The 11,923-nt window shown below is 33.3% G+C and overlaps 2 protein-coding genes across 3 annotated transcripts in view; one reads left to right on the top strand and one right to left on the bottom strand.

Annotated features, from left to right (window-relative positions):
- LOC117112045 (phenylalanine--tRNA ligase, mitochondrial-like) overlaps positions 1 to 1,314 on the top strand; it is a 13,249-nt gene extending 11,935 nt beyond the window's left edge. The window contains exon 6 of the mRNA XM_033255098.1: positions 469 to 1,314. Within this exon, the coding sequence (XP_033110989.1) occupies positions 469 to 759 (291 nt within the window). The 3' untranslated portion in view covers positions 760 to 1,314. The remainder of the gene's footprint in view (positions 1 to 468) is intronic.
- A 597-nt stretch (positions 1,315 to 1,911) lies between these two features.
- The window catches only part of LOC117112043 (protein broad-minded-like), a 52,652-nt gene continuing 42,640 nt past the window's right edge, over positions 1,912 to 11,923 (bottom strand). For both annotated transcript variants that reach the window (XM_033255096.1, XM_033255095.1), the window contains 7 exons: positions 9,658 to 9,783; positions 9,200 to 9,353; positions 8,444 to 8,565; positions 7,213 to 7,367; positions 5,402 to 5,542; positions 3,377 to 3,565; positions 1,912 to 2,588 (listed from right to left, as the gene is read on the bottom strand). In XM_033255096.1, coding sequence (XP_033110987.1) covers positions 2,475 to 2,588; positions 3,377 to 3,565; positions 5,402 to 5,542; positions 7,213 to 7,367; positions 8,444 to 8,565; positions 9,200 to 9,353; positions 9,658 to 9,783 — 1,001 coding nt within the window. In that variant the 3' untranslated portion in view covers positions 1,912 to 2,474. The remainder of the gene's footprint in view (positions 2,589 to 3,376; positions 3,566 to 5,401; positions 5,543 to 7,212; positions 7,368 to 8,443; positions 8,566 to 9,199; positions 9,354 to 9,657; positions 9,784 to 11,923) is intronic.

Here is an 11,923-nt window from a genome sequence, read left to right as displayed (position 1 = left end):
GACAAATGCAACCTCCAATTATAGCTGTCTCTTATACACATCTAGATGTGTATAAGAGACAGGGTCTATGTAATAATTTAACATTTTAAATATAGAATATTGGTGAGTGGGTAAAGCTTGTGAACACATTCATTTTACACTTTACCTTAGTTCAATCATGAATGTATTGGGGATCACTCGGCAACAGCTCCTTTTGCCATGACAAATCATTGTTCGTATACAAAAAATAACAATAGATTAAAACATCTATATAATTATATAAAGATATGTTTAAGAAAAACGCATGTCTTCATCGGGATTTAAACCCAAGAAACCGTTTCCCGTTCCGATGCTCTACACCTTTGGATATTCCCATTAGAACAACCCAAGGTATTGTGTAATACGCAATGAAATAAAGTACATTAAATGATATATACACAAACACCAGGCAAGGAAACAATAATTGCATATTATGAATTTTTATTTTAGCCTTACAGCAAGTACCCACCACTGTTAATGGATATATCTTACTGGTGTCCTCCTAATTACGAAGCAAATGACTTCCACGACCTCGTTCGGAATATTGGGGGTGACCTTGTGGAAGCAGTGGAACTGATTGATGAGTTTGTCCACCCAAAGACAAATGTCATTAGTCGTTGCAATAGGATTACATATAGGAGTATGGATAGAACACTAACAAAAGAAGAAGCAAGTCAAATACACTGGAAGATTGCAGCTGCTGCCGAACACCTCCTAAAAGTTGATATCAGAAAAAAATAGCGAGAATTAAACATATTCTAAATAACATTTATAATAGTTTGTTACACACCTCAAGTCTATCATTGACTGTTAATGAACTGAACAAAATTGTGGAGTCAAGGATATTCAGAAATTGAATAGTATGAGGTTTATTGATATGCATAATTTTCTCTCAATTATTTCATCGTAGACATCCATATGCTCACATTGAAATTACAAAAGCACTTGGCAACTAATTAAAAATTTTGTAATGAAATTACACCCTAAAGGTGTGATAGGTTTATTAATTGGACACCATACTAATTGATCTGGCAGTCTTATTGGTGTCTCTGTGAATTTTTAGTTGTCACCTGCTGATGTGGGAGTTTTAAAACCTATGGTATTTGTTATCCTTTACTGGTCAGAAAGAATAAAGTAATGTTGCCCTGTGGTGAACGTCTTTGTGGGTCATCTGCATTTTAAAGAATTGGAAGGAAACCCATGCATGCTACAAAATTGTGATGATGTAAATCCTAACTTGAAAATTTCATAAAACAATTAATACAGTATATAAAATTGAAAAATAAAACCAAAAAATAATATTCTCATTGATTGCAGTCTTCACTTTATTTTAGTCTGTTGTTATTACAGTGTTTATTTGAATAAACCCCCAGATGCGCATTTCAAATGAACACCCCCTCGTGTCAACACAATATTCTATTCTGATGATAATGCAGTAACACATTTCGTAAGTAATTGTAGCAAGGACAAGACAAACCAGTCACTCGTCACAAATCGTGTTTCAGAGAGGACCAAAACATGCTGGAAATCGTATTTTATTGCACTAAACTAACCTATACACCATGCTATGCTGTTATTTTCCCTGTTTTAAAACAACATTCCCTGTTGTAAAACAACATTTTTTAACAATTTGGTGATGGTTTCTGCCTGAGAAATGCCGAAATCAATGTCGGTTAGAAATGATTCTTTTACCATTTTATAGCTTTCAAATTTAAAATTACTGTTTAACCCTGTATTAACAACCCAGAATTGATTTTTGCGACGATTGACTGGTTTGGCATATTACAGTGAAGTTAAGGGGTGTTTATTTGAATATATACATATTGATTTTACACAAAAAAAATAAAAATTGCCTCCCCAAATACCCTTATCAAAAATAAAAGCAACTGGGCGTCCATTGAAATACGTATTTTACTCCTGAAAAATAGAGCTTGCACTACAATATCGTGACAATTTACAAACATAGAGAATTGTTGTAGCACACACAAAGATTTCGCAAATGCCTCTGTATTGTTTTTTAATGTCATGTTCATCTCTGCTATTATTACACATGATAAAACCAAGTACTTCACCAACTTATCATTGCCATTAAATGAAATTATCACCTTAAAAAATGTCCAGGAAGTTGATTATTGATTTTCCCTAAAGGCAACATTGCATTCATTCCATATAAAAATGTATGTGATGATTTCTTTAAAATACAGATCGCTCAATTTGATCAACTTTTTAAACGGCAAAAATGCTGTAAACACTGCATGGACGCTATTATAGATGTCCTAAGGCACTCGGAAAGTGCAATGTCTGAAACTGAAAAGTCTGCCCTAAGGTCTGCATTATCGCTTGCTAAACAAATTTTTAGTCTAATGACGTCAAGAACGCAAGAATCTTGTTGGGTGAACTTCCCTGAATGCTTGTGCTAACAGCTTCAAGAAAACGATTTCAGTATCTTTTTTTGGTCATTGTTTTGCAAGATTGACCATGTCTGGTAAAATAGTAGCTCGGTACTTCTCTTCCAACGACTTCATGTACTGCAGATGTTGTCCCACTTTAAATCCTACAATGCTTTCTTCCTAAATAATATAAAAAATATGAGATGAAAATACAGATCAGTGGATGGCTGCAGCCATTCTAAACCGATTAAATACCTATCTTCTATAATTAACTGTTCCCTCCAATTAAACATTCCTTCTATTTAGAGACCAAGACAATGGTTTTGACAAATGCAACCTCCAATTATAGTGGTGATATTAGTAATATTTTAATGGAAGTTGGGTAGAACAAGTAGTGTTTTAAAATAACAGCATGTAATAACTCTATATCTATTCTAAAACATTAAAACATTTTATGTATGTATTGTTTTTTTTAAATTTCCCTCAAAAAATGTAGTGCTGGTCTTTAATTATAGAGATTCTATTAAACACCAAAGACCAAACTGAACATTTTCCCTTCAATTAAAAAAATATATACATTATAAGCTTTTGTGTATACAGTGTTCCAGGTGTGCACATTAGCCTACTGTACACTGGTCCTATGGTTTATAGTCTTTCTGAAAAGACTTGTTCACCACCAGATATAAGATGTTTTGAGTAGTGCTCTATATTGAATAGACCTACTGATAGTTTTATTATGACTGTGTTGTTAGTAATAATGTTTTGGAGATTTAGGTAGAACAAGCACAGGACTTAATGTGTGATTATCAAGGAATAGTTTATTAAGAATCAATCTGCATTCACTTGGAATAAAACTATCTTACAGTACATGTACTATATCATTTCTTAATTTCTCTCTAAATAGACATTTTAAAGACCACTGAAACCCCATTCCCAGAAGAGGTCTCTAATTGGAGGGAGACCTGTACCTTAAGAAACACCTGTAAGTTCTGCTGTTGTCGGTGCTGTAGGATGTGTGGTCGCATGAAGCGGAGAATGGCAATGCAGATGTACACCTGATAGTCAACACCAAATAGAATGCACACAAGAATATAATGGCAAATCTGTTGCCAGTCAAGATAGTTCCAAAATGATTGAGTTAACCAGTGCTGACAAATCTAAAAGAAAGAAAGAAATAAATCACGGCTAGTAATTATAACGGTAAACCTACGGTATACGGTATACCTAACAGTATATGAAAAGGCCCATTTTCCAACAGTTTGGTATAAAAAAAGCTTGAGATTTAACCAGGCCTTCAGTTTCAACACTATGTTTTTTCCTGTAAGCAGACTGAACAGACAGAAGAAGATTGTTAGTAGACAGATACCTATTTAACCTAATCACCATTCGACAGAGAAACATGCTTATAAATAATTAGATGAGTAATCCTTAGGCATTCTCAGCATTAGGCTGTGATTGGCCTATTTAGTGATATGAGCGCCCCTGCCCACGATGAGTTCCAGGATCCTTCTGACCCAGAGGGAGAGCACCTGTCTGGGTCCCACCCTGGGTTACGGGATATCAGTTAAAAAAAAATTTTAAAAATGGAATAAAATAAATAAATAATGAATGAATGAATGAATGCGCTGCTATCCACAGCATTTATTGGGTCTAATATAAAATATATCAGAAAATTGTCTTTAGTACACTACAATTAATATAGAAAACATATAGAATATCAAAACATCAAAGAACATCAAAACGGACAATATCAAAAAACATGCAAAATAGGAAAATTATCAAATTCAAATACAATGTACAAAAAGGAAAGTTTAAAAATTCATAATATCAAAAAGAATTATATTAGAAAGATAAATATTATTATTACAAAGAATTACATTAAAAAGTCTATATACAATAAATCAAATTTCAAAAAAAAAATATAAATACAAATATAAATAAAAACATAAAATAATATGAAAATATAACAGAATACATTTGTGAGCATAATGGGATATTATTGATCTCAAGTGAACACCATCAGCAGTGATCCTGTCAACGGATCCTGTCAATGACGGCCATGTGTTTTCTGAGGAAGACGGCTACGGAACAGTAACAGTAACCATTATCCTCTCAATAAGCTTGACAATTAAAGGCAGCATGGACACAGGACGATAATTCTTAAATTCATTCACATTAAGGCCACTTTTCTTTAAGACATGAAGGAAAATTACAAGTAGCAAAACCATTATTAACAATTGATTCCAGATAGGGAATAATGGTTGGTAAACATGGTTTCAAAATGGAGGAAGGTAAAGGATCCAGAATACAGGTCTGCGATGATTTTGCACAAATAACATCTCTTATTTCATCTCCAGATGTTTGATGAAACCCAGAAAATTTACAAAATTTTGAAAGACAATGTATAATCCGAACACCATGTAATGTTTATAAGATTTTTAACAACGTTGCTTCTTGTTAGGAATTTTCATCAGAGAGAGACTAGAAGTAGCACCATGTGTAACTATCCTATACCCGTTATTAAAGGATGTCCTTGTAAAACTTTTTATTATAATGCAATTAGAGCTTGGAACAGAATTCCTTTTTATAAATAAAAATTAACCAATATAAATACTTTTAAGCAAACACTAAAGTGCTTTTAAAATCTTTTTTACGATTTTTAAAATTATCCGTTTTTGGCCATTTTTTTTCTCCCCTTTTAATATAATTATATATAATTGCCTACTATTTTATATATAAATGCAATTTGTTTTTTCCAAGTTTTTTGGACCCCAATGGATTTAAGTATTTTACTTTTTTGGAATATCCATTTAACCAGTCTTACCGTTGCAAACTTTGTAATTGTTTATGTTTATTCTTGCAGCCTTATATATATATATATATATATATATATTTGACTCTGGTTAATAAATAAACTCAATCAATCAATCCTACAGACATGACACTTTTAAAGTATGTGAAAAAGCAAATATTCAATGTAATAGTAGTCTAACCTGTGAAGGAGTATAACCTGACATCTTAAAGGCAGAGTATACATGTGAAACCTCTTGTTGCAGTATTAGCTCAACATTGTGCCCAGTAGAGGAAAACACTGGATGAATACCACTTATAGTCTGTTCCAATGGCAAGTGCACCTTAACAAAAGAAAATCAATTATGATAAAGAGTAAATTTCTTTTCATCTTTCCATAGTATAAAGAGAGGGATGGGCCGCATGCGAACTCAGGTGAAATTGGTGATTTTAGTGTGCCTTTAAAATGTTCATTCCGTTGCAATTTAGTATACTGTATCACTGAATTGAGAGATTAAAAAAAAACCATTACAGTGGACCTCTAGCGGTCATTGAAACATGTCTGGTTTGGGGCCGAAAAGGTCATTGTATTAAATATAGGCACTTGCCTCTGATGAAGTTCAAAGCAGTTGTGTTTTTATGAAATACAAGTGTTTAAATGCTTGTGCAGTTTCCTTAGAGTCAGACATGAGTAAATTAGAAAGTGTACAGCTCCATATGCCACACACACTTCTTAAAGCCACAAGAAATACCCCTAAAGAAGCAATTCTATGAGATAATCCATTGGCAACCTATCTTCTGAATTAAATATTTTTCTCGTATTCAGAAAATGGAAATGCACCGATGGCCCACACTATTACTGGACATGATGCTATGCTCCTGTGTGGAAACATTAGATTTAGTTGGCTACAATCTATCAAGAGTAATCTCATTAAATGCGATATGGTTAATCGTTGAGATGTACATGTTATTTAACATTTTTAACTGACTAAACTTCTTTAATCGATCACATTCTTTTTATTATAATCTAAATTATTCGCTTTGTGTAATTTACAAATGACTAGTCTTGACATTATTTTGATAAATTTTAACTGATATTTTAGAGACAACATTGTTTTTAGCATTTTACAGTTTTTTTTACCCCATTCAATGTGTTTCCATGATTTTTAATGTGCTTTCGACATTTTTTAAAACTTTGTATCTTTTTCTAATTTTATTCCACTTAATGTGTTTAATGAGTTTTATCCAATGCTTTTAAATGTTTTTAATTTTTTTTTTTATTATTAAACTCACCTCAGAATTGAGGTACACTACCATTGTTAAAAAGTGTAGTTTATTAGTGCAGTTTTTTGTTTCGCAAGCTTGAGGGTTTCAACCCCTCCCTGTGTATTTGCTTGTGTCCTTGAGCAAGGCACTTTATCTGCATTGCATCTCTTCACCCAGGAGTCTAAATGGGTGCCTATTGGTGGGGTTGCCTGCTCCTGTGGACCCAATGACCAGGGAGGTATTGCGCTTTATAACCGCATGGAAAAGGTGCATTATAAATGCCCATACCAGTACCAGTAGTTTTCAACAAAGTACTGATGTCTGTCCCTAGTGTCAGAGATAAGGTGTCACATTCACTGTTGTCACAACCTTGCCTAGGATGTTTTTTCTTTCTCAATAAAATCAAGCTCCCACAACAGGGAAGCCAGCTCTCTCCTACAGAGGGGCACTGGATGTAAGCCTGGTTGAGTTGGTTAGGGGTCAACAGCTCTAAAATTATATACACCATTTCTTGATGTAATTATCTGCATCCATTTCTCTGTATAAACACACAATTTTAAGTCAATATATAAACAAGGGGGAATTATGCTGAAACACTATCCTCTTCAACCAAGAGCCAGGGACCACTTGGTCTAGAAAAGAGCAGACATATCTCCTGGTATGCTGCACTATGGCTGCTGTAGGTCCCAAAGCCCAAATACCGAAAGACCTCCTTAACTACAACCAATTGAATCTTTAAGCTACTTACTGAAGCATACAGCCTAGGCATCCATAGGAACCCTGATGATGCCAATGTAGAGAAGTGGTAGAGGAAGTTCCAAGCTTTGTCTTTGTTACCTGCCATCATCAGGAACACAGAAGCAGCAAACCAGTCAAAACCAACATAATCACGCTGCAAGAAACCTATAGCCGTTTGTCAAGGAAAGAAAATATTTCATACAATAAATATTTGGATGTGTATCGCCATACCAAAGTTATTTCATACAGTGTTTTTTGTAATAGTAATCAAGAGTGGCACTTCTCATAAAGTTTTGCTAAGGCTAATATCTGCAATCACACCAAATCCGAATTTTCAGATGGGAAGACCTACCAAACCGATGAAAAAATTGAACCAGTGTGCAAGAATAGGGACTCTGGTGTTCAACGCATCGAAATGCAACAGGTGCTTGGTCTCTGGATTTTCTTACCCCCTCGTTTGTCTCTCTGCCAACAAATTCATTTATTCTGTAAACCCAAACAATTGTTTTACTAATGTACTCAAAAACGAATATTTATATAACAAAATGAAGTGATGTGATTTGTAAGTTATTTGTTTAATTATCATTTGCTTTGTATCTTTAAAATGTAATTATAAGGGGAAAGAAAAAATTCCATGAGCAGCATACTTATAGAACTAATGTTCCACGATGTTGATGAATAATAATGTACTTTACTACTGTACTACCATATCAAACAAAATCTCAACATGTAGCTCATGGAGTATTAATCAAAATACTGCAATTTAATATTTTTGATCTCTCGATAAGGAGGCTTAAACAATCGACTATAAAAAAATAACAAATTAAAGTCACATCACAATGCCATTATGTACACTGGCACTGTAGAAATAAGCCTTAGCTTGTTGTTTAGTTACTCTTTTTCAGGCAATTCACTGACTTTTTACAAATATTGCCAAATGTAATTTTGGCCGTGACTTTATATTTTACGGCTACGCAAATTTTTTTTTTTTTATGGCCAGATTTGCATTTGGCTGCTAAAAAGGCTAAATGGCAACCTTTTTGTTAAAGAGCGTAACTGGCGCTGTCCGTTTACAAATAATACCCACTTATAGGTCATGTGATCCCAGTTGCTGATTTTGTCTATTAAAGAGCCCAATACAGTGTTGAAGAATATTTCTCCAAATTTTCTATTACTACATGATCATCTTTCTATATCATTACATGTGTAAGAATTCTAATATTCTGTCTAAATAAGGATACGCAAATCTGAATTAAGTGTCCTCTGCTGCATTCTCAGGTAATGACGACACTTTTTTAGAAGAATGGCAAGGTTCTCCAAAGCCTCATCGTGATTAGACAGCAAACGCAGATACATGCCATATCTGTAACAAAGTTAAATTATATTAAAAAATATTTTCTTTAACATGAGTTATAGCTTATACTGGGGTATTTTACTTCCAATTTCAATCTCAACCAACAGTAAATACAGAAAAGTTGATGCAGCAACAGTAACATTGCATTATGTACAGTAATAATTATAAAAAATAATAATAATAATGATAATTAGAAAATTAATGTGTATATATAAAATTTGTTTTTATATTTATAATTTTGGCATTTTGTATATACAGTATAATGATTATAACGAAATAACGTCAATAATAATAATCCGAAAATTTACAAATGTGTATTTATAAATTAAGATTAAATTTCAGCAAAAGTGTATTTTAAAGTTGCAATACCACCTTTTCTAATGTTTATGTATATTATATTGTAATGTTTCAAATGTTTTTATTTCTTTTTTTCTCTGCATCCTTCCACTTGTTAAACTTCAATTTGATTTGTATATTTAATATGATAAAAATTGCAATGAAGTCCATTGTATCCATGTGAAATAGGACAGGATGGTCACGATGTGATAAACTAAAAATGTAGTATTCTGATGTTTAGAGAGGAAATTGGCTAGACATACATTTAACAGTATACTCCAATGGCTATAATAAAGTACACGGTTACCTGATGGAGAGCTTGACTCCTTTATTCTGTAGGGATGAGAGAGTCTGCCCCTTCAGGGCAGTATCATTGATAGTACAGGCCTTGATAGGGAAAATCTTATCTTCACCAGTTGTTATCATTGCAGCTACAATGGATTCAAGTAATTCTGGAATCACTATAAAAAAAATACACAAATCACATACAATGGGTATATGGAAAAGGTGCAGATAAACAACGAAGGTACTGGGGATATGTAACTAGTACCTTACATTAGTATAAGTACCAAGACCTTTGGTGGCAACATACTTTACTATTTGAGTATTAACTGAAGACACTGCTAAAATTCAAATTTCTAGGAATTCTTGCAAACCACGTCATACATCACTGTGTTATCGAAATGTTACTGGAGATCTTTTTTGACCAAGTTATTTTGAGTTTTGATATGTAATGTAATGTATGCAAGATTGAATGTAGGCTACCTTTTGGTGTGATGTGGTCAGGTTTATTGGTCATTACATTAAAGAAGGCATGACGAAACTTGTTTAACCATTCAGTATTTAGGTTTGAAGGACGCAGTCCACTGATTAGCCGGCTTAACTCATTTTCTGCAATAAATTGAAAAAAAAACCATGTACTGCATGAAAGAATATAATCACTTCAATTTAATTTTTTTGTTTATAAGTAGTTGTATTTAATGCAGATGCAGCCACAATAATAAAGTGGTACAGTGACAAAAACAATTGAAATTTTATCTAGTTGTGGTGGTTTGAAAGTGGTGATGGTTAGGAAGGAATAGTTTAAAGGTAGGAATATGATTTGAAGGTGGTGCGCATGTTATAATAATAGTGAGCCTATAAATAGAATTTATAGCACAATTTATTAGATTGCTGTACACTTTTTATTGTCCCATGCTTCAAACAAAACACCACATGTGGGGCAAACCCACTCAGATCTAATTCCTTAACTATATTAACAAACGCCTAAGATTTGTATTTTCAAATTTAGTTAAATTGGCATAGCTTGGGAAATAAAACTGTTTAACTTTTGAATACACTCAAAAATCCTACAGGCAAGGTGTTTATAGCCTTAAAAGGACATACCTTCAATTCAATTCAATTTTTATTGGTCCAATATATAAAAATCAGAATCAGAAAATCTTTGTTTTTTTTTTGGCTGAAGATACAGTAAAAGCCACAATTGTTTATTCCAAGCACAGTGGCCTTCCGAAATCAGAGTCAGTCAGGAATTTATTATTTCACTGTAGATGCGTGATTCCTCATTTTCATAATTCACCACATGCATTTGGTTAGGTGTACCCACATGATTCATGGTTATGGAATCATATTTAGGGAATTCCCAAATACCCAACAAAGATCTGTGGGGTTCTTCCTTGTAGGTTCAAAAAAGTTATGTTTAAGAAAAGAATAACCTAGATCTTCTAGATCACTTCTTCTCAAACTATGGGTCACGACCCAAATTTGGGTTGCCAACAAATTTCTGAGGGCCAAAGACTGCTTCTGACCGCAAAAAAAAAAAAAAAATATAGTAAAATGCATTTTGAAACATATGGAAAATACTTCTACATAGCCATCCTACAAAGGACTCAACTCAAGAGATACACCCAGGCGTAGCTACGAAGATAGAAGCTAGAAATTAATTGTCAACCCAAATAGTTCAGCAAACTTTGGTTGGCTGCATTTTTTTTGCTATATTTAAAAAAAATTGGATATGATGTAGAATAAACATCTAAAAAACAAAAAAGTATGTACAACATTTTTTTTTATATGTAAGGGGGGTTGCCAGCAGTTTCAAAAAGGCTACCATTTTTTTTTTCTAAAATTGTCACTAATATTGCAAGTTTATGTCATTAAAATGCAGTATTCAATTGGAAATCCACACATAAAAATGACAACAGTTAACTAAATATTGTACACATTTTTGAGCTATTACAATTTAAAATGGCTGCCAATTTCCATTATTTGAGCACACATATTAATATAATAATAACCGACCTGTAACTGTAAAACAAAAACGTGTGATAGAGCTAGTTATATGCAATTGCCATATGCTGAATGGTTATTACCATAATATATATGTGATATAGATGTTTTACATGCTATGGCCAGGCTTGGGGAAGGGAATATACCATGTTTAAACGTTAGAATGAGATGAGAGGAGTTTTTGTGTAGTCTTCTCGGAACAAAGAAAGTATCTGCTAAAGATACCTCAACTTTACAATGGAAAAGATTCAAAACTCTGCCAAGCAATCAAGGTGTAGATAAGCTGCCACCAACTGCAGGAGCTTTATATCAGCATATATTGCATGTACATCTGCAGGCCAATATATGGAGCCAGGATACTGTTATTCATCCAGAAATCCCTGATCCATGCAAACTGGGCTGGTTTATGGAATATGGTAAATTGAGACCTGTTTTGTCAGAAAAGTAGGCTGCCCCTGAAGCAGTTGTTGAACTTATCAGATGTACCTGTTTAATAAGTACATGTTCAAATAATACATGCACGTGTAGGAGAAATAATCTTCAGTGTACTGAGATGTGCAACTGCGAAGCGGAACGGAGTTCCTGCAACAACTTTCCATTGTTGTCTAGTGTTTATGATTCATCAGACCGTGACAGTGATGAAGAAAGCGATAATGAACATTAGCATATTATAAAATCACTGATGTAGGTAAATATAAGTAAATCACAGTATGTAATATGGTTACAAAATAAAAACACACACCCA

The sequence above is a fragment of the Anneissia japonica genome, unplaced genomic scaffold, assembly GCF_011630105.1.
Source record: "Anneissia japonica isolate Jap-2015-1 unplaced genomic scaffold, ASM1163010v1 scaffold699_len907043_cov185, whole genome shotgun sequence".
In the NCBI taxonomy this organism is placed as follows: domain Eukaryota; kingdom Metazoa; phylum Echinodermata; class Crinoidea; order Comatulida; family Comatulidae; genus Anneissia; species Anneissia japonica.
This window is presented reverse-complemented; position numbering and strand designations above follow the sequence as displayed.